Genomic DNA, 24,614 nt, shown 5'->3' with positions numbered 1-24,614 from the left:
AAGTATCCTCACACCTTCTTGTCAACTGTCTAAATGGGCAATCTTGACTATCACGACAAAAGTTAATTAATTAGCCTCTTACAATTTGTATGGCAACTTCCACCTTGTCTGTATATATATATATCTTCTTACTATATGTTCCATTCTATGCATCCGATGAAGTGGGCTGTAGCCCACGAAAGCTTATGCTCTAATACATTTTTCAATCTCTCAGGTGCCACAAGTACTCCTGTTCTTTTTGCGGATACAAACTAACACGGCTGCTACTCTGAAACCTGAATAGTTTTTGGCTTTTGTGGGGGATACTGATGCTGTTCCCTTGCCATGGCGGGCACGCTTGGGCATAGGTTAGCGTGCCCACCGAGTCACAAGTGCCCCCAAGGCCTGGTTAAAAATATAGCTTTTCTTAGGTGAGGACATGCCGCTCTAGTAGAGTCTAGGAGCAGACTTCTCCCATGCGGCCCTCCGAGCCTTGCCGGAAAGTGCAGATGGGAGTTCGTAGCAGAGAGGTAGCCCTATTAGTCTGTATCCACAAAAACAACGAGGAGGTCAGTGACACATTAAAGACTAACTGCTTTATTTGGGCATAAGCTTTTGTGGGTAAAAAAAACCCCCACTTCTTCACATGCACGAGGGAGTTTGGTCTCCAGTAGGCTGACCAGAGAGCAAGTGTGAAAAATCAGGACACGGGTTGTGTTAGGGGGTGTAATAGGACCCTCTATAAGAAAAAGCCCCAACTAAGGGGCCTGTCCCTATAAAATGGTCACCCTAGTCTCCAGGCTGGTGCACGGTCAGTGCCAAGTGCGGCCCTTCCAGTGAGGCAGGAAGTGTCCTGAAACCCCACAAACTCATCTCACGGGGGGGGCCAGCGGCTGGGGTCATGTTTGTTGGGGTTGGGCGGCTGGTCCTACTTTCTGCTGATGCCCCCCCCTTTCCTCTTTTCCCCTTGTCCTTCCCAAACCCCCCCCCATTTCCCCTCCCTCCCTAACCCTTCCCTCCTCTGCTCCCCTTGTCCCTCCCCACCCCCCCATTTCCCCTCCCTCCCCAACCCCTTGTCCTTCCCCAACCCCCCCATTTCCCCTCCCTCCTCTGCTCCCCTTGTCCTTCCCCAACCCCCCCATTTCCCCTCCCCCAACCCCCCCATTTCCCCTCCCTCCTCTGCTCCCCTTGTCCTTCCCCAACCCCCCCATTCCCCTCCCTCCCTCCCTAACCCCTCCCTCCTCTGCTTCCCTTCTCCCTCTCTCCTCCCCCCCCACCCCCTCGGCGGATCCGGATCCGGATCCGGCCCCGGCCTGCCACGTCCCAGGCGCCACGGCGGAGCTTCGGGCGGGGCCGGCCGGCGGGGCGGGGCGCGGCGCGGGCCGGGCCCAATGGCAGGGAGCGCGGGGAGCCTGCGCCCCCGGCCCCGGCCTGCTCCGCCCCCGGCCGCGGCCCCGCAGGAAGAGCGGCCCCCGCCGGCCCGCAGAGCCGAGCCGAGCCGAGCTGTGCTGTGCTGTCCCGTCCCGTAGGCACCATGTGCGGTAGGGACCCCGCCGGGGGAGCGGGCGGCGGGGGGACACGGGGTGTGTGAGGGGAATATACGGGGGGACGCGGGGGACAAGGGGTGGGGGCATATGGGGGGACGCGGGGGCTATACCAGGGGGACGTGGGGGGCAAGGGGTGGGGGTATACGGGGGGACGTGGGGGCTACACCAGGGGGTATACAGGGGGATATATATGGGGGTGGGGGTATACGGGGGGGACGTGGGGGGCAAGGGGTGGGGGTATACGGGGGGACGTGGGGGCTACACCAGGGGGTAAGGGGTGGGGGTATACAGGGGGATATATACGGGGGAATGTGGGGGCTATACAGGGGGGTGTGGGGGTAAGGGGTGGGGAATGTGGTGGACATGGCAGATACTTCGGGAGCAGTGGGTGGGGGATGTATGGGGAGCTGGGGTGCAGGGTGTGGGGGAACTCGGGGGACATGGGGGATCTAAGGCAAATTCAGGGAGAGCAATGGTGGGGATTTAGGGGGAAATGAGTAGGGACGGAGGAGTGGGGGGTGGGGATCTGGGGAAGCTAGTAGGAGAGGGGGAAGCATGGAGAGCAGGGGATGAATGATATGGAGAAAGTATTGTGGGCAGGAGTTAGTGATAAGGAGGATAAAGGATGATATAGAGAGTTTAAGGAGTAAATACAGGGGGGAGCCCAGAAATGATTAGTATAAGATGAACCTGCGTGTGCCAAGAATGTGAGACTTCTTAGGAAGTTGGTGGATAATGATAGTTGGGGGCTCTTAGGGGCAGGGCAGATATACATGATCTTTAAATGAATATGTTACGCGTACGCGTACACGTACACACACACACACACACACACACACACACTTTTTAAAATCTGGCCCTTTAATGTTTGTGTGCAAGTCTCCTGCTTCAGGGTATATGTTTCCTTTACATGCTTCTTTGTGGTAAAGCATGGGGTAGTAGGAGGAGTCAGGGTTGGCAACTAGATTGTGTGTTTCAGAGTAGCAGTCCTGTTAGTCTGTATCCGCAAAAAGAAAAGGAGGACTTTTGGCACCTTAGAGACTAACAAATTCATTTGACTATAAGCTTTCGTGAGCTACAGCTCACTTCATCGGATGCATCCGATGAGGTGAGCTGTAGTTCACGAAAGTTTATGCTCAAATAAATTTGTTAGTCTCAAAGGTGCCACAAGTCTTCCTTTTCTTTTTGTAGATTGTGTGTGTTTAACTTATCACTCATGCATCCCAGTTCTCCTTGGAGTGGGGAAGGGGTCGTGGCCCTTTGGCAGTTCTTTGTGTCTGAGAGGCATAGGAAATTTCCAGTTAATCCTTGCTGGAAAGAGGTTCCTTACAAGTCTGTTGAAGGGAAATAGAACTAATAGGCAGATCATACCGGCAAATTTTTACCCTCACAATTAAAATAATCACTGGACTGTGTACATTCCCTAGTTGGACTGTGTGTGGCTAATTTCAGTATAAAAATGAAGTTGATGAATGATGCATTGACTAAATGTTCCTCACTTATTTCAAGATTGGGAGACGTGTCCATTATTTTAGAGATGACCATAAATACATGTACAGTAGTTTCCTCCCAGATCAGAAATTATTTTACCATCTCTAACTTTAAATGACTTTGTATAGCATTTCATGCCAACAGTGCTTTCCCAAAGTATGAAAAGGCTGAGACCTTAAGTATCTAAGCAGTAGTTGCGGAACAACAAGCCCGTGCACAAGAGGACTACATCCTATGGCCATTTGTTGGTTTTGTCGATATCTGACTCAGCGGCAGGTTGCACGAAGGGTGATGCTACTTTTGTCCTCTGTCTTGTCTGGGGCTGTAGGGTGGGATTTTCAAAAGCTAGAAGCACTGTGAAAGTCAGTGGAACTGAATGCATCCGATGAAGTGAGCTGTGGCTCACGAAAGCTTATGCTCAAATAAATTGGTTAGTCTTTGAGGTGCCACAAGTACTCCTTTTCTTTTAGTGGAACAAGGGGTTTTCAAAAGCACCTAAGGCCTGGTCCAAACACACAGTTGCACAGGTTTTAGCTAAAAGTGTGATTTTTTTAAACTGGTGCAAACCCATGGGTGGATTCTCTAGAATAGGTTTTCCACACCGGTTTGCACCAGCTCAGCTAAACTAGTTTCTGTTCAGCTCTGGCGTGTAGACAAGATTCAGGGTGTTTCTACCCTACATTGTAAATCCAGGTCTGTGGGACTGGGCTTATGGACTCAGTGCTTCCGAGTCCACGCTTGAGTGTTTACACCGCATTGTAAACCTGAGTTTACAGTTGCTGGACCTGCGTCTCTCAGCCATGCTAACATGTCCACGCTGCAGCAGATCTTCTGATTAGGGTCTGCGTCTTGGGTTGCGTCCACACGGCAAAACGACAGGCTTTGAACGACTCGGGCTCTGACCCACTCACCTAGAAGGATCCGAGGACCCTGGTTCTGATTGTGTCCTGACCCGAGTCAGACTGATTTGTGTGTGGACAGAACAGGGCTTGAGTCAGAGCCTGGGCTTAGAGTGCAGTATAGACATACTCTTAGAGTACAAGTCATTCCCTGCACCCCCACCCTCATTTGCTATGGAGCTGTCGAAACTCATCTCCAGTTGGCCCTGAATGCCAGCCTCCACTGCCCATTTGTTACATTTGAAAACAAAGACCTTCAAGCTTTCTCCCATGCTGTCCTGTAGGCTTGTGAGGCGCTTTCCGTAAACATCTGCAAAGCTAGCTCATTATCCACTTTGAAATGCCTCCTCGAAACTCTCCTTGGCCATGATGCCTACAAAACATGGGAGAACAGTTAGGAAGCTGGTGTGCTGATATTACTGCCCTCTCTGATGATCGGTGTTGTCTCATTGTTTACTTTTGTTCCCCCATCCGTCTGTATCAATCTCTTGTCTTATACTTTGATTGTAAGTTCCTTGGGGGCATGGATTGTCTTTTTGATCTATGTTCCTATAGTGCCTAGTACAATATGGTCTCGGTCTATACCTATGGCTTCTAGGTGCTATGGTTACAGCCCAGTGCAGATACAAATTTATGTCCACGGAACTGCAGGGCTCTCCCGGGAACCGCAGTGGCGAAAGGAGCAGAACGTGGGGCTGCTGCTTCCAGGAGCCAGCATCCCGCCCTGGACCGACTCCAGACAGGAAACTCGGACAGCTGCGTGGAAGGGCTGGGGTCGGTACAGCCTTGCCAGAGGAGTTGCCGGCGTGGGGCACTGGCTCCTGGGAGCGACAGCCCCATATTCTGCTCCTTTCGCTGCTGTTATCCGCGGATATCCACATCCACTGATATAAATTTGTATCCGTGCAGGGCTCTTGCTATGGTAATATGAATAATAAGTCAATGGGGCTTGTGCTCTTAAGGCACTTAGACACTTTTCAAAATCCCATCTATAATCAGATTTCTCTTATCGATGAGATGATATTTGGGAACATCTTTCTTGCCCTGGCCCCCATAGTTTGGACACAGGAGTAGAAAAAAGTCCCTCTGTTCCAATTTTTCTTTCGTCACATTAGTTTCAGAGTTGCGTCTCTCTGGAGATTGATGCTGTATTTTTTGCTTTTTGGTTTCCACCTTTTAGTTTTTCTACATCTTTATTTTTCAATTAAATCCTGTTATTGAACTAAATTAGCTTTTATATATTTTATATCTGCTTTGCACGCCTTCACAATTTCTTCATCCTGCTTGGGAATAGAGGATTTTGAATTTTTCATGAAGTGTTATCACAAAGGTTGCTATGTAGCTTAGAGGGGGAGTATAAGGGGTATGAAGGGCTGTAGTCAGTAATGTGTGTTCCATCTTACATTATGCTAATTTTGTCTCAAAGTGGAAAGTGGGACAATGCTAAGAATAGAATAGACAATTATTACTATAAATGGCTTGCTGCAAGTATGCTGCTAGTTTTGGTGCAGTGGGAGTCTCTCCCCTGGGAAATCCAGCCTTTGAGATGTGCAGTATTCTGCTATTTATTTTTTAAAATTGTGGTGACCCTGAAAATTCTTTGGGTCAGTGTTTAGTGTGTGCCCTTTGGATCTGGATACCTGCACAAATATTTCCCCCCTGTTTCAATACAAGCAAAACTGTTCCTGGATGCTGGAATGTCTTGTTCAGTAATATGAAAGGTGTCAGAGCTTTGGCAGTACCAGTGTGTTCGCATCTCGTTCCTGGTGAAGCAGAGAGATTTCCTGTCCGAAGAATCGAAAACAGAGTACAAAAGAAGCATTAGCGTAGTTGTGTTTGGGTTATGATGTAATGTAAAAATATAAGCAGAGTAGGATCTTCTCCCTCCCTCGCTGCAAACGTTGAAGCAAAGATCGGAGGCAAGCTAGCTTTGAGAAAGCTTTGTTGAATTCCAAAAGAAACAGTTAAATTAGAGATTATCATCATAGCCAGAATTAAAGGTGAGGGACCCTTTGGCTGCAGGGAATGCAAAAAGGTAGAAAATGAAGGTTGTGTGTGTGTGGAGAGAGTGGGGTGCTAAATTACTTGAAACCACTGTATGTTGAATTGGTGTGCTTTTGTGGACAACTCTCCTCTGTTGGATGGAATCTAAACTATTTAGTTGCATGTTCTTGGTCCTGTACTAACAACAGCCGTCAGCTTCTCCTGTTGGTCAAGTGACAGGGGCCTTTGCTTTTGGAGCAGGAGGGCCTGAGTTCTGTTCCTGCTCTGAGTAGAGCTGGTTGGAAATGTCATTGAATCTGAAATTTCTGGTGCCTGGGAAGCCCTGGGAGACCCGGCTTGAGGTGGGGCTCTCAGGACTTTAGGATTCCCAGCTTGTTAGCAAGAAATTTGGAAGCACTGGGAACCCTGGCTCTAGCCAGGGCTCTTTGTGTCTAGCCTCCAGTCCTGCAGGCTGACACAGAGCTGGGAGCCTGAAGGTTCTGGGGCAGGTTTCCAGTGTCTGTGGATCTGTAACAGCTCTGGGCCAGGAACCCCAGTGTTTCCAGACTCTTGAGCCAGCTTTCTCCCCAAGCTACCTGCTTGCGAGTTGGCTAGTCTGAATAGCTAGCTGCCCTGGGAGACTGAGGGCTTTGGATAGTCTTTGTGGAGGTGCTGCCCCTGGGAACTTGGGTAGGTCCTGAGTAAAACTGACATCCTGTGTTTCAGCCAGCTCTAGTTCGGAGGGGTAATGTTATTCAACATAGCAATATCTGTAAAGTTCTACAGGGCCCCTGATTTATTGTAAAAATTGTGGCTAGCTAAAAATACAACCTGAAAGAACTGAGAACATTTATCTACTTTAGTGTCTCGCCTGTGATTTCTTAAACTAGTTTAATTCACTAAATGGTTTAGAACGGGGCGGGCAAACTCTTTGGCCTGACGGCCACATCAGGTTTCCGAAATTGTATGGAGGGCCGGTTAGGGGAGGCTGTGCCTCCCCAAACAGCCAGGTGTGGCCAAGCCACCACCCCCTATCTGACCCCCCCTGCTTCTCACACCTGAGTACCTGCCCCATCCAACCCCCCCATTCCCTGACTGCCCCCGGACCTCCCACCCCTGACCGCCCCCCAAAGCCCCATCGAACCCCCCCTCCTTCTTGACTGCCCCCCTTGAACCCTGCCCCCATTCAACCCCCCTGTTCCCTGCCCTCCGACCGCCCCAACCCCTATCCACACACCTGCCCCGCTATCCAACCCCTCCTGCCCCCTTACCATGCTGCCTGGAGCACCGGTGGCTCAGGGTGCTGCAGCCGCGCCGTCCAGAGCACCAGGACAGGCAGCTGCACTGCCTGGCTGGAGCCAGCCACGCCACCGTGCAGCACAGAGCACCGGGTCAGGCTGCGGCTCTGCAGCTGCATTGCCCGGCAAGAGCTCGCAGCCGCGCCACCCAGAGCACAGTGAGCTGAGGCTTTGGGAGAGGGGGAAAATCAGAGGAGGGGCCGGAGGCTTAGGGGTCAGGCAGGAGGGTCCCGCAGGCTGTAGTTTGCCCACCTATGGTTTAGAAGGCATGCTTATCTTAGGAGGATGTAAATAAGAACCTAAATAGATCATAACAGTTGCTGTTAACTTTACATTCACCCTATTAGCTCTGCTCTCTTGGCAATAGTGGTCCTGAAATCTGAATGCATGGATGACTTAAAGTTCAAATACCTTAATGCAAGTATCAGAGTAACAGCCGTGTTAGTTTGTATTCGCAAAAAGAAAAGGAGGACTTGTGGCACCTTAGAGACTAACCAATTTATTTGAGCATAAGCTTTTCGTGAGCTACAGCTCACTTCATCGGATGCATGCAGTGGAAAATACAGTGGGGAGATTTATATACACAGAGAACATGGAACAATGGGTGTTACCATACACACTATAATGAGAAAAGGAGTACTTGTGGCACCTTAGAGACTAACCAATTTATTTGAGCGTGAGCTACAGCTCACTTCAAGTACTCCTTTTCTTTTCGCGAATACAGACTAACACGGCTGTTACTCTGAAAACTGTAATGAGAGTGATCAGGTAAAGTGAGCTATCACCAGCAGGAGAGTGGGGGGGGGGGGGGGGGAAGGGCTCTCTTTGTATTGATAATCAAGGTGGGCCATTTCCAGCAGTTAACAAGAATGTCTGATGAAGGGAAGGGGGTGGTGGGGGGGAATAAACATGGGGAAATAGGTTTCAGAGTAACAGCCGTGTTAGTCTGTATTCGCAAAAAGAAAAGGAGTACTTGTGGCACCTTAGAGACTAACCAATTTATTTGAGCATAAGCTTTCGTGAGCTACAGCTCACTTCATCGGATGCATACTGTGGAAACTGCAGAAGACATTATATACACAGAGACCATGAAACAATACCTCCTCCCACCCCACTCTCCTGCTGGTAATAGCTTATCTAAAAAAAGGAGTACTTGTGGCACCTTAGAGACTAACCAATTTATTTGAGCATAAGCTTTCGTGAGCTACAGCTCACTTCAGGCAAGTACTTTATCAGGAAATCTGAACCTGTTTGGTTGCACCCATAGCAAATGATCCAGCCTTTGTAATGCTATTGCCTTCTTGCCTGGGGCAAGTAAGATTTATTTTTGTTTGTTTTTTTGATTTTGTTAAGGGCAAATATAATATTTTATTCATCACAATCATCATGGCAAGGGGCAGATGTGTGGATTTGGTGGTTGGGCTGGTAAGGTTTGGTTATACAAGGCTTCTGTAATGCAGTATTCACAGGGCAAATCAGTTTGCTGGCTGTAATCCGGATGGATGAAGTGAGTCTGTGGTGTGGATGCCCTTAACCAGTTCAGACTGACCTCAGAAATAGTTTGAAAACAGGTTTTGTAAAATGATCCGGCCTAATAGTCTGTAAATAATCAAACCAGTAAAATACTATAGCGGGACTTTTTTTTTTTTTAAAGGCTGAATAATTTTAGGTCTAATATTATTTGTAGTTATTCAGGATGTAATCTATCTGATGATTGCTGCAAGCGTCAGGAAGGAGGGTTTTTTTTCATCCCATTAACACCATTGCACAACTAGTTAGGTGCTTTTCTCTGAGGCATCAGCTAATGGTAACTACTTGAGGTAGGATGCTAGATTTGATGGAACAATAATATCCTTTAATTTGGAAAAATCGTGTCTTTCATATATAAGGACACTTACATGTATTTGGGCAGTAAAGAAGCCATCCGGTGCACAAGTATTGTTCCTCCACAAAATGGATGTTTTTCCTGCTCACTTTCTTAGGTACTTTGAAAAGCCGATGATGTAAAAGTAAGCTAACTATCCTATCTGTAGGCTGCAGCCATAATAACAGTCATCTGCTCATTTCTGCCCATCACAGACTTAGCATCTGCACAGACTTAGCATCTTCTCGTCACTCAGTGGTTCACAGAGTTTTCCAGTTGAAACCAGCAGGTAAATGACAGGGATCCAATCCTGCAGGATGTTGAGCCCCCGCTACTCCCAGTGGAGTACATAGAAATTCGGGGTGATAGGCATCTCACAGAATTGTGCATTGGTTAAAGAAACATAGAAATATAGGGCTGGAAGGGATGTCAAGAAACCATCAAGTCCATCTCCCTGTGCTGAGGTAGGATTAAGTTATACCTACCTTATGTACTACTTTCTTTTGGTGCCTAGGTTTCGTGGTTAATATTAGAACATGTTTTGGCGTTTGGTTTCTCCATCAGTTTCATTTGTAGAGAAGTCCTTGCTTCCCTCCCCTCTCCCAGTTTGTAAGGTGTTTTTATTTAACCAGAAAAGGAGCACTTGTGACACCTTAGAGACTAACAAATTTATTTGAGCATAAGCTTTCGTGAGCTAGTGAGCTGTAGCTCACGAAAGGTTATGCTCAAATAAATTTGTTAGTCTCTAAGGTGCCACAAGTCCTCCTTTTCTTTTTGCGAATACAGACTAACACAGCTGCTACTCTGAAACCTTTATTTAACCAGGTGTTTGTTTGTTTGATCTAATTTAGGCCCTGTTATTGCAACAAATTCTGCACAGACAGAGCTCGTTCCAAGATCAAGACCTTAATCATTATCATTAGGACAAAGGAGTCCTTTAGTGTTAGTGCATGGATGAACTAGTAGGATAGTAGGAATTACTCTAAAAATATAACAGGTTTCAGAGTAGCAGCCGTGTTAGTCTGTATTCGCAAAAAGAAAAGGAGGACTTGTGGCACCTTAGAGACTAACCAATTTATTTGAGCATAAGCTTTCGTGAGCTACAGCTGATGAAGTGAGCTGTAGCTCAGGAAAGCTTATGCTCAGATAAATTGGTTAGTCTCTAAGGTGCCACAGGTACTCCTTTTCTTTTTTCTAAAAATATAAGGCACCCTTACAGCATGGTACAAATACACAGTAAATTAACATTGCCTAAGAGCAGGGGTCTCAAACTCAATTTACCTTAGGGTCAGTGCCAGTCCTCAAATCCTCCCAGCAGGCCAGTAATGTCACTCATGCTGCCCAGAACTGCCCTCCCCTCCACAGCTCCCCCACCTACCTAAGGCTCTGGGAGTTTGGGTCGGGGAGGAGGACTGGGGTAGGGGATTGGGGTGCAGGCTCTGGGAGGCAGTTTGGGTGCAGAAGAGGTGAGAGGTTGGGCTCGGGGAGGGACTGTGGGTGGGAGATGGGGTCTGGGGTGCAGGCTCTGGGATGGAATTTGGGTGCTGGGTGCAGGCTCGGTGCAGGGGGGAGGGGTGCAGGCTCTGGGAGGGAGTTTGGGGGCAGGAGGGTGTGTATGGGACAGAGGTGGGGGTGCAGGCTCTGGGAGGGAGTGTAGGCGTAGGAGGGGGTGCGGGGAGGGGGTGCAGGCTCTGGGAGGGAGTTTGGGGGCGGGAGGGGTGTGTGGGAAAGGGTTTGGGGCGCAGGCTCTGGGAGGGAGTTTGGGGGCGGGAGGGGTGTGTGGGAAAGGGTTTGGGGCGCAGGCTCTGGGAGGGGGTCCCTTCCAGCCCTATGTGGCGCTTACGTGGGGCTCCAAGGTGGGGCGGGCCGGGGGGCCTCCGTGCACTGCTGCCCCCATGCACTGCCCCCACAGCTTTCCATTGGCTGCAGGGGCGCTCGGGGCAGGAGCAGCGCGCAGAGGCACAGCCCTGCCATGCCGTGGGGCTGGCAGATGCTGCTCAGCTCCGCCGTGCTGCCGGGGCCCCGGGCCATTATAAATCGCTAGTGTGGGGGGGGGCGGCAAGGCAGAGAACTGGCCTCAAAACTGCTGGAGCCCCACGGGCCATACTGGGAAGGTTCGCGGGCCACGAGTTTGAGACCCCTGCCTTAGAGCTTATGTACACACGAAGTCATTCAAGAACAGTTGTTCCTGAATAACTCCATGTGTTGACGCTCTTATTGTAGAACAAGAGTGCCTTGTTCCTGTTTAGCTTAACCCAAGTGAGTTAAGTCCTGTTCCAGAATAACTTCTTGTGTAGACAGTCCCTAAATACTGTGATTACTTGCAGTAGCAATAATGGTTTACATTGTGAGCTGTCTGAGGCAGGGACATTTCATTTTGTGTTTGTACAAGTGCTTAGCATGTTGCTGCTGCTATTAGAAATAAATAAAGCTTCTGTTGGATCTCAGCCCGTGAAGCTTCATAGCAGCCGTTTTGTAGACTAAGTTTACCCATCACAGAGAAATCAAGTGACTCGCTCAAGGTCATGCAGTGCTAAGCAAGGCATAGAACTCAAAAGTCCCTTGCTCTAACTGCTAGTCAGGAGTAGGAGACTGAATTCTCTGGTAACAGCTCTGCAGTAAATAATTTGTTCCAACTTCCTCTCAGTCAAATTAGTGCTTTTCTTTTATTTCAGAACAAATGTGGACTCAGTTTATGAGACTAGATTTCGAAGGGCTTGTTTACAATGGCAATTTACAGCGCGACAACTTCCTCGCTCAGGGGTGTGACGACCCCCCCCCCCCCCCCCCCCCGAGTGCAGCAAGTTTCAGTGCTATAAAGCACCAGTGTAGCTAGAAAGCATCCAGTGCCCCAGCGCTGGATCCGCGCCCCTCGTAGAGGTGGTTTTTTTAGAGCACTGCGAGATCTACCTTGATAATAATCCTAGCCAGAAATTAGTCCCTTTCCTAATACTTTTTTTTGGTTGAAAATTGCAGTACTATCATAGTAATTGCCTGGGAAGAAATTATGCATATGTTAATCAGGCTTAATTGTTTTTTATTGCTTTATGATGCTGGAGTCACCTACTTATTAATGCTAGTGATCATCTCAGGAAATCATGTAGATGCATTTTTAATGTGCCTGCAAGGATCTGTTGGAAAAATACCTGGAAGATGCTACCTTAAGGAATGGTGTGAAGTTGGATGATTTTATTTTTTAATCCCAGTGTTCTTGGCAGTGTTCTTTTTGATTATGAATAGGAGGAGGAAAAGAGCTTGGTTTCAGGCAACATAATTTGTCATTCTGAATTGAATGCAATGATTAACTCCCTTGTGATGTTTCATTCTTGTTTCCTTGTTGCACCATAGTTTGTCCTGTCAGAGTGAGCTAATGATCTCAAAAGAAGTCTGTTTGTATGATACCCTTGCCAACACAGCCTAGCCATTAATAATGCCAACAGCTACAGCGTGCACTGACAAAGATGTTGCAGTGTATAGTTAGGTGGGTGCCACAAAGAAGCATTTCTCTGTCTCAGGACTGGAGTACTAGAAACCTGTACTAAGCGCATGTCTAGCAGAGAAAGGTCTAACAAGATGCAAATGCTAGAAGTTGAAGCTAGATCATTTCAGACAGGAAATAAGGCGTATGTTTTTCACACTGAGAGTAATTAGAACAATTTACCAAGGATCATGGTGGAGTCTCCATGACTGACCATTTTTAAATGAAGATTGGATTTTTTTAAAACAAGATATGTATGCTCTAAGAATGATTTTGGGGGAGATCTCTGCCCTGTGACCTAAACTTGCATGGTCACAATGGTCCCCTCTAGCCATTGGAATATATAAATCAGTGCAGTTTGCTTGGCAGGTCCCTAGGGGACACTGGGAGCCCCAAAAGTTGAGAGTTTCAAGGCTTCCAGGCTCTTGGCTCCCCAGCCTGGCTCCAGGGTAGAACCAGCAGGAAACCAGGCAGGTAGGGTGGAACCTGTCTGGTTTCCCTTGGAATTGCTTGGAAATTGACATGTCCCCGGGGAATCTTTAGATTTCAACAAAATTAGCATTTTCTGACAAAAGAATACACTCCTTTCCGACCAGCTCCACCCATAACACTCCAAACAGTTGTTATCTTTTTATCTGCTTGAATGGGGGTGGGGGAAACTGACCGTCAGAGAGTGGGAAAGTCACTACTGGGGCTTTGCTTTTGTGAAAGTGGCATGCTTCTGGTACTTAATAACCTGCGCTCGAGTTGTATAATAGAAGTGGCAGCATTTTGGTGCTCATTGAAATGATCTCTTTGTTCAGTTTACAAGTAAAAAGATGTTCTTTTCCCCAGCTGCCGGCCCAAGACCTGACCCTGGGCTCAGAGAGAGAGAAATGGCTTGTCTTCATCTCACTCGTTATCACCAGAAACAAAGGTTCTGCAGGTCAAATTATTCTTTCAGATATGGCTGTACGGCCTCATTGTCTTCAAAGTGTGTTTTTAGTTATACCAACATAATGGCATTCCTTTCCCTGGGTTTGCACAGGTATAACTGAAGTTGTGATCTGAAGACAGTGAGGTTGCACAAGTACACCTGGGGGCGTAAATTGATCTGCAGAACCTGGTGGTTAGGGGGGAAAAAACCTTTCCGTTGCAAATGGAGCAAATTTGAAAGAGAAACCAGTTGAAACAACAAACACAGAATTCCATTCTGATTCTTTTTTAATCAGTCACCATGCAGAACTATGTTTAAAAACAAAAAAAGACACAGAACCTAAATCTTGCTAGAAACCCCTTTTAAAAATATTACAAGAATAAATCTCAAACGAAAATATTTTTTACGTTTCAATTGGTGTCTTCCCTTGCAGTGCTGTGAACCAAAGGTTCACTGTGTTAGTGCATGGAAACCAGAAAGTAAAAGACTAGAAACTTATTCCAAACAAAAGTGAAATTGAAAAGTCTATTTTTTATTGTTAATACATCACTCAGCATGGACAAACAGCATAGATGGTGAGAGGATTTTTCAGATATTTAGTTTTTTAACCACTAGTTTTGCTCGTAACATAGGTAAGGAAATTTATTTTTTATCCGGTATATCATATTTTTAAAGTGATTAATCAGTCTGTGCTGCCTTTGTATTTGTATTGCATTACCGTTCCACCTTCCCCTCTCTCAGAAGGGTTTTGAAACCCGTTTCTCCTGCTTTTCCTCTGCCGTGCTTAGTTTTAGAAATTTTGGTTTACTATGAAGATCTCCATTATCCTCCCAAGTGGGATAGAGCTAAAGGCTGAAGCCAACCGGAACTGAATCTTTGTCTCCTCCTCTTCCTTTCGGAACATCTCTTCAATTTCTTGACCTATTCTGTATTCGGTGTAATGACTGCCTTTTCTGTCACTGACCGTTCTGATTCGCGAACTCTACATTTCTGGTGCCGAGAGCGATCTTCCTTCTCAACCTTTTCCTCTGCCTCTTGTGACATTTTTAGCCTTGGATCCAAATTTCTTCTTTGCTGACCTCCTGAGTGAGCTGTTTGGTGTTTTTAGAACATTCGTACATTTTTAGTGCTCAAGACAAGTGCCAGATTGACAGCTTTACAGATGAAAGTTTCCTTTTAGCTACAGAACAAATAGAAAATAGGCAGCGATGTGTCTCAAGCCTATTCCAGATGAACCATCTCTAAGTGGGGGAGGATAGTTTGGTCTTGATGCTCATTCAGTTCTTGGCATCTTGTTAAGAGTGCTGTAGCAGTTGTGATTCTGTGGTGTAGATACCTGTCCACTAGAAACTGGACAGAGACCATGAGACCACCAACTCATTTTGCATATGAATGGAAACTAAACAGTCATTATATAGTAATTTTCAGTTTCTGCTGATTTAGGCTGTCTTTCTGACCTGGGGAGATTTGGGAAGCCAAAAGAGTTTGAATTATCTGATCTCCACATTCTATGTTCTGCAAATTTCTTTTCCCCTCTGCACCCTTTGGTCTTCAGAATCTCTCTCCCTAGCTTGGGAAGAGAATTAGAAGCATTTCATATCAGAATCATAGAATATCAGGGTTGGAAGGGACTTCAGAAGGTCATCTAGTCCAACCCCCTGCTCGAAGCAGGACCGATCCCTAAATAAATCACCCCAGCCAGGGCTTTGTCAAGCCTGACCTTAAAAACCTCTAAGGAAGGAGATTCCACCACTTCCCTAGGTAACCCATTCCAGTGTTTCACCACCCTCTTAGTGAAAAAGTTTTTCCTAATATCCAACCTAAACCTCCCCCACTGTAACTTGAGACTATTGCTCCTTGTTCTGTCATCTGCCACCACTGAGAACAGCCGAGCTCCATCCTCTTTGGAACCCCCTTTCAGGTAGTTGAAAGCAGCTATCAAATCCCCCCTCATTCTTCTGTTCCGCAGACTAAACAATCCCAGTTCTCTCAGCCTCTCTCATAGGTCATGTGCTCCAGCCCTCTAATCATTTTTGTTGCCCTCCGCTGGACTCTTTCCAATTTTTCCACATGCTTCTTGTAGAGTGGGGCCCCGAACTGGACACCAATGTCGAATACAGGGGAATGATCATCTCTGCCTCCGTACACTAGCGCTTTCTCAGCGGCAGCCGCCTGAAATGGCCTAGGATTACATGCGGCTTTTTAGGAGTTTACTAAAGTAAGGCGTCGTTGTCCAGCCTTACAAGTGTACTGATTAGCAATAACAAAGGAAGGCCATGTTTACACTGCAGCCGCACAGTGAAGGCGCTGCAGCTGAGCCACTGTAGTGTGGATGCTTCCCTTATCAATGGAAGGGGTTTTTCCGTTAATCCGTGTCTCCGAAAGGTGGTAGGTAGGCTGATGAAAGATTTATCCTTCTGCCTGCTTAGCTGCTTCTCCACCAGGGGTTAGCTCGACCTGACTGTGGCGCTGAGGGTATGAAATTTGTGTCAGCCCTGATCGGTGTAGCTAGGTTGACCTGAGTGTTAGGGGTAGACTAGGCCAAAGCAACTGTGATCTGAGTAGCGCTGGTGATCGTAAGACTGGAAATTATTTAAAGGTTTTTAGGAGGCCCGAATGTAGTTGAAATGTGCTATCCTTCAGCCTCAGTGTCTTGAGATGGCAACTTTCTGCAGTCTGTTGAGTTGCAGAGAGGGGCGTGGTTGTGTGCTTGAGGAATGCAGTTCTGGAAATATAAGAAACTAAACATATTTAATTAGCAGACAGTAAAATTCTAAGCCAAATGGGTGGGATGGGATTGGAAGAGGGTCAGGAAGGGATCCTTAAAATGAAATGTTTCGAACTGCAGCAGAGAGAGTTATTTAACTGCAGATATGATTGCTTGCAATGTCTATACTGTTGGCTTGCAAGGCTTGTGGAAAGCCCATCCCTACTCACTCAGCGGCTACAGGAAGCTTCCCGGGCCGCACCCCATCCCAGCTGGCAGCCGCAGAGTGGAATTTACAAGAATCGTGTTCAGAATGTTCTGAGCAAAATCATGAAACTGACTGGACTGTTGTAAATTGCACTCTCCTGCTCTGAACACTGAAGGCACCCCTACAGGTGGGGTGATGTGTCGAGTACAGACACTGCAGGCCCAGCTAGCTCCGGTGTAAATAGCGCTGTAGACAGTGAGGCATGGCTTAGGGGGGTAGCGTGCCCTGCACACCTGAACCCTAGGGTATGTACCCTACGCAGCTCTGTATGCACCCAAGCGCTGCCTCCCGTCGTTGTTTTCAGCAGTGTAATGTCCCACTGCCAGAGCCTTTCCCTGTCCCTGTGAAAGGCTCCAGCAGCTTCCAGCTGTCTCCCCGCTGACTGAGCTTTTCCTCACCATAGTGAAAGGCTCTGGCAGCGGGGAGCTGCCTCCCCCTGCCAGAGTATCACTGTGTGTGGCTACACATCGCAGTGATAAGTATGGACACAGCCTGGTTTTCACTGCAGCATGTAGCTACATGTACCCAACATGCGGCCTCAAGCGTAGACAAGATCCGAGTAGCCACAGAGGCATTCAAGTGGTCAGGGAAGAAGGGTGCAAGCGGGAAGCTGCTGCTTCTTTCCGAGTAGCTCGAAGGGATTGAGTAAAAAAGAAGAGGACCCTCTCTTCATCCAGGTTTTTCCACAACCGAGAGGGGATGAGGAGGAAATAGAGGTGCTTTACTTGCCGCAGCAGAAGAAGAAGAGAGAAGCTCCCTTCTCTTTGGTCATTTTCACTCTTCAGTTTGGAACTGAGGCCCTGGAAATGAGAAGACAAAGCTTCCCTTGCATGCCATCAGCTTGGGGATGGAAAGCTCCAAACTCGTCTAACACCCACAAACTGAGCTCTATATCAAAGAAGAGAGGATTGGCGGAAGGGCATCAGGGTCTAGGTCTAGGGTACAGTACTACCTTGATGCAAGTCCCCCATATCTGCTTGTCTGCCTCAGGGAAATAGGTACCTGGTAAACATTTCAAGGCTTTGTAACATGAGATTCGGTACATCTGTAAACCTAGAATTCTCTGCTTATACTGCTCAGTATAAAAAAGAAAACGATTAGAGGGTTTAGAATGATCTAGGATAATGTCAGTAACACAAGCTGTTGAAGGGCATGATCTTGCAGATGCTTACTTATGTGACTAGTCCTTATGTATATAAGTAGACCTATAGTCTTTGAGGTCTCCTTGCATGCGTAAAGACTACTTACCTGAGTATGGATGAGGAAGATGGAGACACATTGATTAAAAATATAGCCTACTTTTTCTAAAGTGAATTTGGAGTGCCTTTCTTTGAGTGATCTTAAAAATAACCAAATTTTTGACAATAATTGAGCATCCATTTTCTGAAAAACCCTCTAAGGTGTCTCATGTGGGGAACTCAAAATCACTAGTCTCTTTTGGAAGTTTACACTGTGTATGGGTGTAGGTGTATGTTTTAAATTTTCAAACTTGTTGCACTTTTATACTTACTGATGTCTTTTCTTTGTTAAAATGGTGGGGCAAGGTGAAGGAATAGTTTCTAGAACAAATGATCTTCATCCCAATAAATGTCATCATGGGTTGCTGCTTTATCGCAGTAGCAAATGGAATCTTTCTGAAAAAGATCCAAATAATTAAATTTTCATTATAGAGCTAAGTACTTATGTAGGCCTCCATCACCATAGTATGTGAGTGCCTGCCACGTGTTTAAAAATAGAAGTAACAATTTCTCTTTCTTCCTTTCCAGCCTAAAGGGGAAATAGCTTGATTCATTTGTAAGGATTTTAGCGTGTATGAGTGAATGGGTGTGTTGCCTATCTGTCTGTGTGCAGAACTCCATTGAGGGGAAGCTGTGTTGAATAAATAAGTTCTGCATGTGGGTCCCAGTTTAGGGAAGAAAATCCTATTCAGAACAGTGCTTAAGTATGTGCTTAAATTAAGCATTTGCTTAAACAGTTTCCTGAATCTGAACTTTAGTTCTGAAATAGCTCAGCTGTGGTGGTTCTGTCTTAGGGCAGTGAGTTCCATAGTTCATGTGAAAGTTCAGTCCCCAACTCAACCAAGCTTCTCTCTACTGGTTGACTGCTTTGTTCAGTTGGTTTTAGTGCCATGTAAATAGTGGGGCTAAGGGTTTAGTCTCGGCTTCCCAAATGTCAACACTGTCTCTGCCCTTAGAGAACTTGGAATAGGTGTGGAAAGGATAAGAATTTAATGGTACTTTCCTGCAAGAGAATTGTAATGTACATTGGCAAGGGTTCACTTCAGCATGGCAAATCTTGCACCTTATCCTTTGTGCCCATGGAAATCCAACACAACAGTCTGTCATTTGGTGCTTTATCATCAAGTTAAATGGACCACTCTTAAAATATAACTTTCTTTTCGATAGGCATCTTTGCTTACCTAAACTACCATGTTCCCCGGACAAGACGGGAGATCCTGGAGACCCTTATCAAAGGGCTTCAGAGATTGGAGTACAGAGGATATGATTCTGCAGGTAGGTTATTCGATAAAGTAACAATTCTTTTTCTTTTATACTGCAAAATTGCCATTTTACCGGTATGCTTATTAGACAGGTGGTCACAAATAAGTCTTTGCTTTCTGCTGCGCTTTCCCGTTTTCAGGAAATTAAAACAGACAGTTCTACATTGTTGCACCAGAATACGTAAAACTTTTTGAGCAGTAATTGCAGATTTACATAAAAATATTCTCAACGCCTTTCATTCAGGAATTGGAGTGTGCCTTTTAATATAACAAGGGGTTATTTAGTCTTAATCTAGGGGATTTTGTACCATTATTCCTGAAGTTTGTCCCTCAATTTTCTTGAATATGAAACACAGATGGTGCAACATAAGTTTCTGTGCTTCACAATTTGTTGGTTGTGTTTTGTGGGAAACCATTAGGTGTGGGAATCGATGGAGGAAATGACAAAGACTGGGAGGCTAATGCCGGCAAAATCCAACTGATCAAAAAGAAAGGGAAAGTGAAGGCTCTGGATGAAGAGATTAACAGTATGTATTACACTTTACCTCTTCCCCTTTCCAAAAATATCCTGCGATTCTTTACACGTTAAGTGTAATCTCATGTATATGGATCAATATATTATGTATATTGAGATCTTATGTATCGTGTATATTCTGTCCTTAGTATTGTTTGGGCGACATAATTTCTGAACAAGGAAGTCTTTGATCTGTCAAGTAAAACCATCAGCTAACTGTAGGCATGCCGCTATACTAACCTAGTAAAACCATCAGCTAACTGTAGGCATGCCGCTATACTCACAATGGTACAGTGCTGTTTTACGTGGGAGAAAAATGTCTTTAATAGTGGAAGATGTAACTGAAAAAGTATTAATAAACATTTTAGGGTTTTTTCTAGGGCAAGGGAGTTTAAATATTCTTTAAGGGTTTGTTCATCATAGAATCTGAAAGTCACAGATTTGACTGATTATTTTGAATTAATGTCTGTGTTGTATCTATTAAGTGGAAATTTTCAGATCAGTACAGTTTAAGGCCCAAATCCAGCAAAGTACTTAAGCACATGCTTAACTTCACACTAGGGCTGTCAAGCGATTAAAAAAATTAATTGTGATTAATCATATGATTAAAAAATAATAGACTACTATTTATATAAATATTTTTGGATGTTTTCCACATTTTCAAATATATTGATTTCAGTTACAACACAGGATACGAAGTGTACAGTGCTCACTTTATATTTATTTTTTAGTATAAATATTTGCAATGTAAAAATAAAAGAATTAGCGTTTTTCAATTCACTTAATACAAGTACTGAAGTGCAAGCTCTCTATAATGAAAGTTGAACTTACAAATGTAGAATTATGTACAAAAAAATCTGCATTCAAAAATAAAAAAATGTAAAACTTTAGAGCCTTCAAGTCCACTCAGTCCTACTTCTTGTAAAGCCAATCGCTCAGACAAAGAAGTTTGTTAACATTTGCAGGCGATAATGCTGCCCACTTCTTGTTGACAACATCACCTGAAAGTGAGAACAGGCATTCTCATGGCACTGATGTACCCAGTGTTACAAGATACTTACCTGCCAGCATAGGCACCGACTCTGTGGGTGCTCCGGGGCTGGAGCACCCACAGGGAAAAATTGGTGGGTGCTCTGCACCCAGCGGCAGCTCCCCACCCTGCCTCAGCTCTCCTCCTCCCCTGAGCGCGCCGTCCCCACTTCTCCTCCCAGCACGTGCCACCGCGAAACAAGCTGTGGGAGGGAGAGGGGAGGAGCGGGAAGGCGTTGCACTCAGGGGAAGAGGCGGGGCCGGGGCAGGGATTTGGGGAAGGAGTCCAATAGGGACAGGGAGAAGGTGGAGTTGGGGTGGGGGCTTTGGGAAAGGGGTTGGAAAGGCAGCGGGGCAGAAGGGGGCGGGAGGGCACGAGCACCCACTGACGCCAGGCAAAGTTGGTGCCTATGCCTGCTAGATGCACTAAAGATTCATACGTCCCTGCGTGCTTCAACCACCATTCCAGAGGACATGCATCCATTCTGATGATAGGTTCTTCTCAGTAACGAACCAAAGGAGTGCAGACCAATGCATGTTCATTTTCATCATCTGAGTCAGATGCCACCAGCAGAAGGTTGATTTTCTTTTTTGGTGGTTCAGGTTCTGTGATTTTTCACATCAGTGTATTGCTCTTTTAAGACTTCTGAAAGCATGCTCCACACCTCATCTCTCTCAGATTTTGGAAGGCACTTAAATTTTGGGTCAGATGCTGTAGCTATCTTTAGAAATCTCACATTGGTATCTTCTTTGCATTTTGTGAAATCTACAGTGAAAGTGTTCTTAAAATGAACAACATGCTGGGTCATTATCTGAGATTGCTATAACAAGAAATATATGTCAGAATGGGGGTAAAAGACAGAGCAGGAGACATACAATTCTCCCCCAAGGAGTTCAGTCACAAATGTAATTAACGCATTATTTCTTCAGTAAGCATCATCGGCATGGAAGCATGTCTTCTGGAATGGTGGCCAAAGCATGAAGGGGCATGCAAATGTTTAGCATATCTGGCACATAAATACCTTGCAATGCCGGCTACAAAAGTGCCATGCGAACATCTGTTCTCACTTTCAGATGACGTAAATAAGAAGTAGGCCGCATTGTCTCCTGTAAATGTAAACAAACTTGTTTCTCTTAGTGATTGGCTGAACAAGAAGTAGGACTGAGTGGATTTGTAGGCTCTAAAGTTTTAAATTGTTTTGTTTTTGAGTGCAATTATCTAACAAACAAAAATCTACATTTGTAAGTTGCACTTTCACGATAAAGAGATTGCACTATGGTACTTGTATGAGGTGAATTGAAAAATACTATTTCTTATGTCATTTTTACAGTGCAAATATTTGTAATAAAAATAATATAAAGTGAAAAGAAAAGGAGTACTTGTGGCACCTTAGAGACTAACCAATTTATTTGAGCATGAGCTTTCGTGAGCTACAGCTCACTTCATCGGATGCATACCGTGGAAACTGCAGCAGACTTTATATATACACAGAGAATATGAAACAATACCTCCTCCCACCCCACTGTCCTGCTGGTAATAGCTTATCTAAAGTGATCAACAGGTGGGCCATTTCCAGCACAAATCCAGGTTTTCTCACCCTCCACCCCCCCACACAAATTCACTCTCCTGCTGGTGCTAGCCCATCCAAAGTGACAACTCTTTACATAATCAAGTTGGGCTATTTCCTGCATAAATCCAGGTTTTCTCACATCCCCCCCACCCCAACCTGGATTTATGCAGGAAATAGCCCAACTTGATTATGTAAAGAGTTGTCACTTTGGATGGGCTAGCACCAGCAGGAGAGTGAATTTGTGTGGGGGGGTGGAGGGTGAGAAAACCTGGATTTGTGCTGGAAATGGCCCACCTGTTGATCACTTTAGATAAGCTATTACCAGCAGGACAGTGGGGTGGGAGGAGGTATTGTTTCATATTCTCTGTGTATATATAAAGTCTGCTGCAGTTTCCACGGTATGCATCCGATGAAGTGAGCTGTAGCTCACGAAAGCTCATGCTCAAATAAATTGGTTAGTCTCTAAGGTGCCACAAGTACTCCTTTTCTTTTTGCGAATACAGACTAACACGGCTGTTCCTCTGAAACCTGTCAATATAAAGTGAGTACTGTACACTTTGTAGTCTGTGTTGTAATTGAAATCAATATATTTGAAAATGTAGAAAAACATCCAAAATATTTAAAAAATTTCAATTGGCATTCTATTGTTTAAGTGTGAATAAAACTGCGATTAATTGCGATTAATTTTTTTGAGTTAATCGTGTGAGTTAACTGCAATTAATCGACAGCCCTGTTTCACATCTAAGAGCAGTCCCATTTAATTCACTAGGATTCACAAGTGCTTGTAAATGTTTGCTGGATTGTGGCCCATTTAGCTTGGTAAATTTAAAATGAAGTTCTCAAAATAAGGAACAACCTTTTAGAAAGGGAATTAACTGTACATTGATTTCTCATCCAAATAAAGCAAAATAGTGAAAATAATATTACAACATTAATAAGAATCCATCTATATATGGATATATTTTATTTCAGTTCTAAAAAATAAGCTCCCTCCTCCCCTGCAAGCAGGAAGAAATCATCCACTAGGACATTTTGAATTTAGCCTTAATTTTTTTTTCTTTTTAAAATATAAGTGCATTTACCAATTGACTGAGTTCCTGAATAACCTAAATATCTTATAGTGCAAACCCTAGTTTTATCTTGCGCAATAGATGGGCTAAGGAATTGGTTAAGAAAAAATACTAATATACTTGTAAGTAGAACTGTCAAATTGATGAGAAAGCATGAAGTGAGGTATTCTGCTCTGTTTCTAAACTCTTTATATGTCCTGGATAGAGTCCGATTTTGAATTAGTCAAATCTCTGCAGGAAACAAAACTGCAAACAATTGTTTTGTGTAAAGTATGGGTAAGCACTGCATGAACTTGAAGGTATCTGCCACTATAGTTGATGGTTGTCTGTTTCTAGTTAATATCCTGATTTTCAGGTGTTAGTAACTTCAGTTACAGCATATTTATTTAACTTAAAGGATTCTCATATATGAAATTTACAAGAAACTGATTCTATAGCCTTTTAATGTAATTTTACCATTACTAAGATAAACTCAAGTCTCTAGTAAAATCTCATTGATCCAAATGAAATGCATGGACCTGACCTTAGTTCAGCTAAGACCAAAGTCTAAATAAACAAGGTTATACTGTATATATTCAATAAAAAAGAAAGACAGTGGAATAATGGTAAGATTTAAGCACTTGTGGTAAAATGATGATCTCCAACTAAAAATGACTTAGAAAAACTATATTGCGGTCTATGAAAAGCTATTCAGAGAGACAGAAAAGGTAATCTCTGAACAGAAGGATGAACTTCTACCAAGAGAAGATTAATTTGATACTTTCCAGGCACTAAATTGTTACTGTTGGGGATTCTAATTTAATATTGTGTAAGGTGATTATGCTTCGTCAGGCAGAGCTAATATTTCAGTAGCATCAGAGATGATGGGCCAACACAAGGGATAAAAATAAAATTGGGTGACTTGTTCAAGGTTATTTTCTTTTTGAGAATAAAAAGGCATGGAGTTGCCAGATGAGTGAGACTTAAAAACCGCCACACGAATAATTTCGTCAATGTATCTTTGTAGGTATGTGAAATAAACTGAAGGTCGTATAGTAAGCTGGACAGGGTTGAGGTGGGGGGATAGACAGGTTTGTCATGGACATCTACAGTAAGAGTTCTCTGACAGCCTTGTCACAGAACTACTTGGAGAATGGGAGGCATAGCTGATGCATGCGGCTAATTGCTATACTATACAATAATTCACTACTTGGTATGTGAGTCTTTTCTCAGTTTACCGGTTCCCATCCTCTTCTCACTCAAGCTTTCCTGAAGAAAGCTTGATTGTCTGTTTCCAGCCTGTAGAGAAGAACACTGAGTAAATCGTTGTCTAACATAACAGGCTTATTCTTTACTAACAAGTGCTATGAACTTCTCCATAGCTCATTAAGTGTACATTTGAGAATTATGGTCCTCGTTTTGTAAGACCATCCCATTGATGCACAATCATGTTCCCATTGGCTTATTGGTAAATAAAAGCATGCGAGAGCTACACAAGTAAAATGCATAGATATGTCTTCA

At 44.9% G+C, this 24,614-nt stretch overlaps 1 protein-coding gene across 1 annotated transcript in view; it reads left to right on the top strand.

The window, feature by feature from the left end:
• Nucleotides 1-1,272: 1,272 nt before the first annotated feature.
• GFPT1 (glutamine--fructose-6-phosphate transaminase 1) overlaps nucleotides 1,273-24,614 on the top strand; it is a 51,964-nt gene continuing 28,622 nt past the window's right edge. Inside the window, exons 1-3 of the mRNA XM_048829197.2 lie at nucleotides 1,273-1,520; nucleotides 18,836-18,943; nucleotides 19,350-19,457. Coding sequence (XP_048685154.2) covers nucleotides 1,514-1,520; nucleotides 18,836-18,943; nucleotides 19,350-19,457 — 223 coding nt within the window. The 5' untranslated portion in view covers nucleotides 1,273-1,513. The remainder of the gene's footprint in view (nucleotides 1,521-18,835; nucleotides 18,944-19,349; nucleotides 19,458-24,614) is intronic.

The sequence above is a fragment of the Caretta caretta genome, chromosome 26 (genome assembly GCF_965140235.1).
Source record: "Caretta caretta isolate rCarCar2 chromosome 26, rCarCar1.hap1, whole genome shotgun sequence".
NCBI lineage: Eukaryota > Metazoa > Chordata > Testudines > Cheloniidae > Caretta > Caretta caretta.
This window is presented reverse-complemented; position numbering and strand designations above follow the sequence as displayed.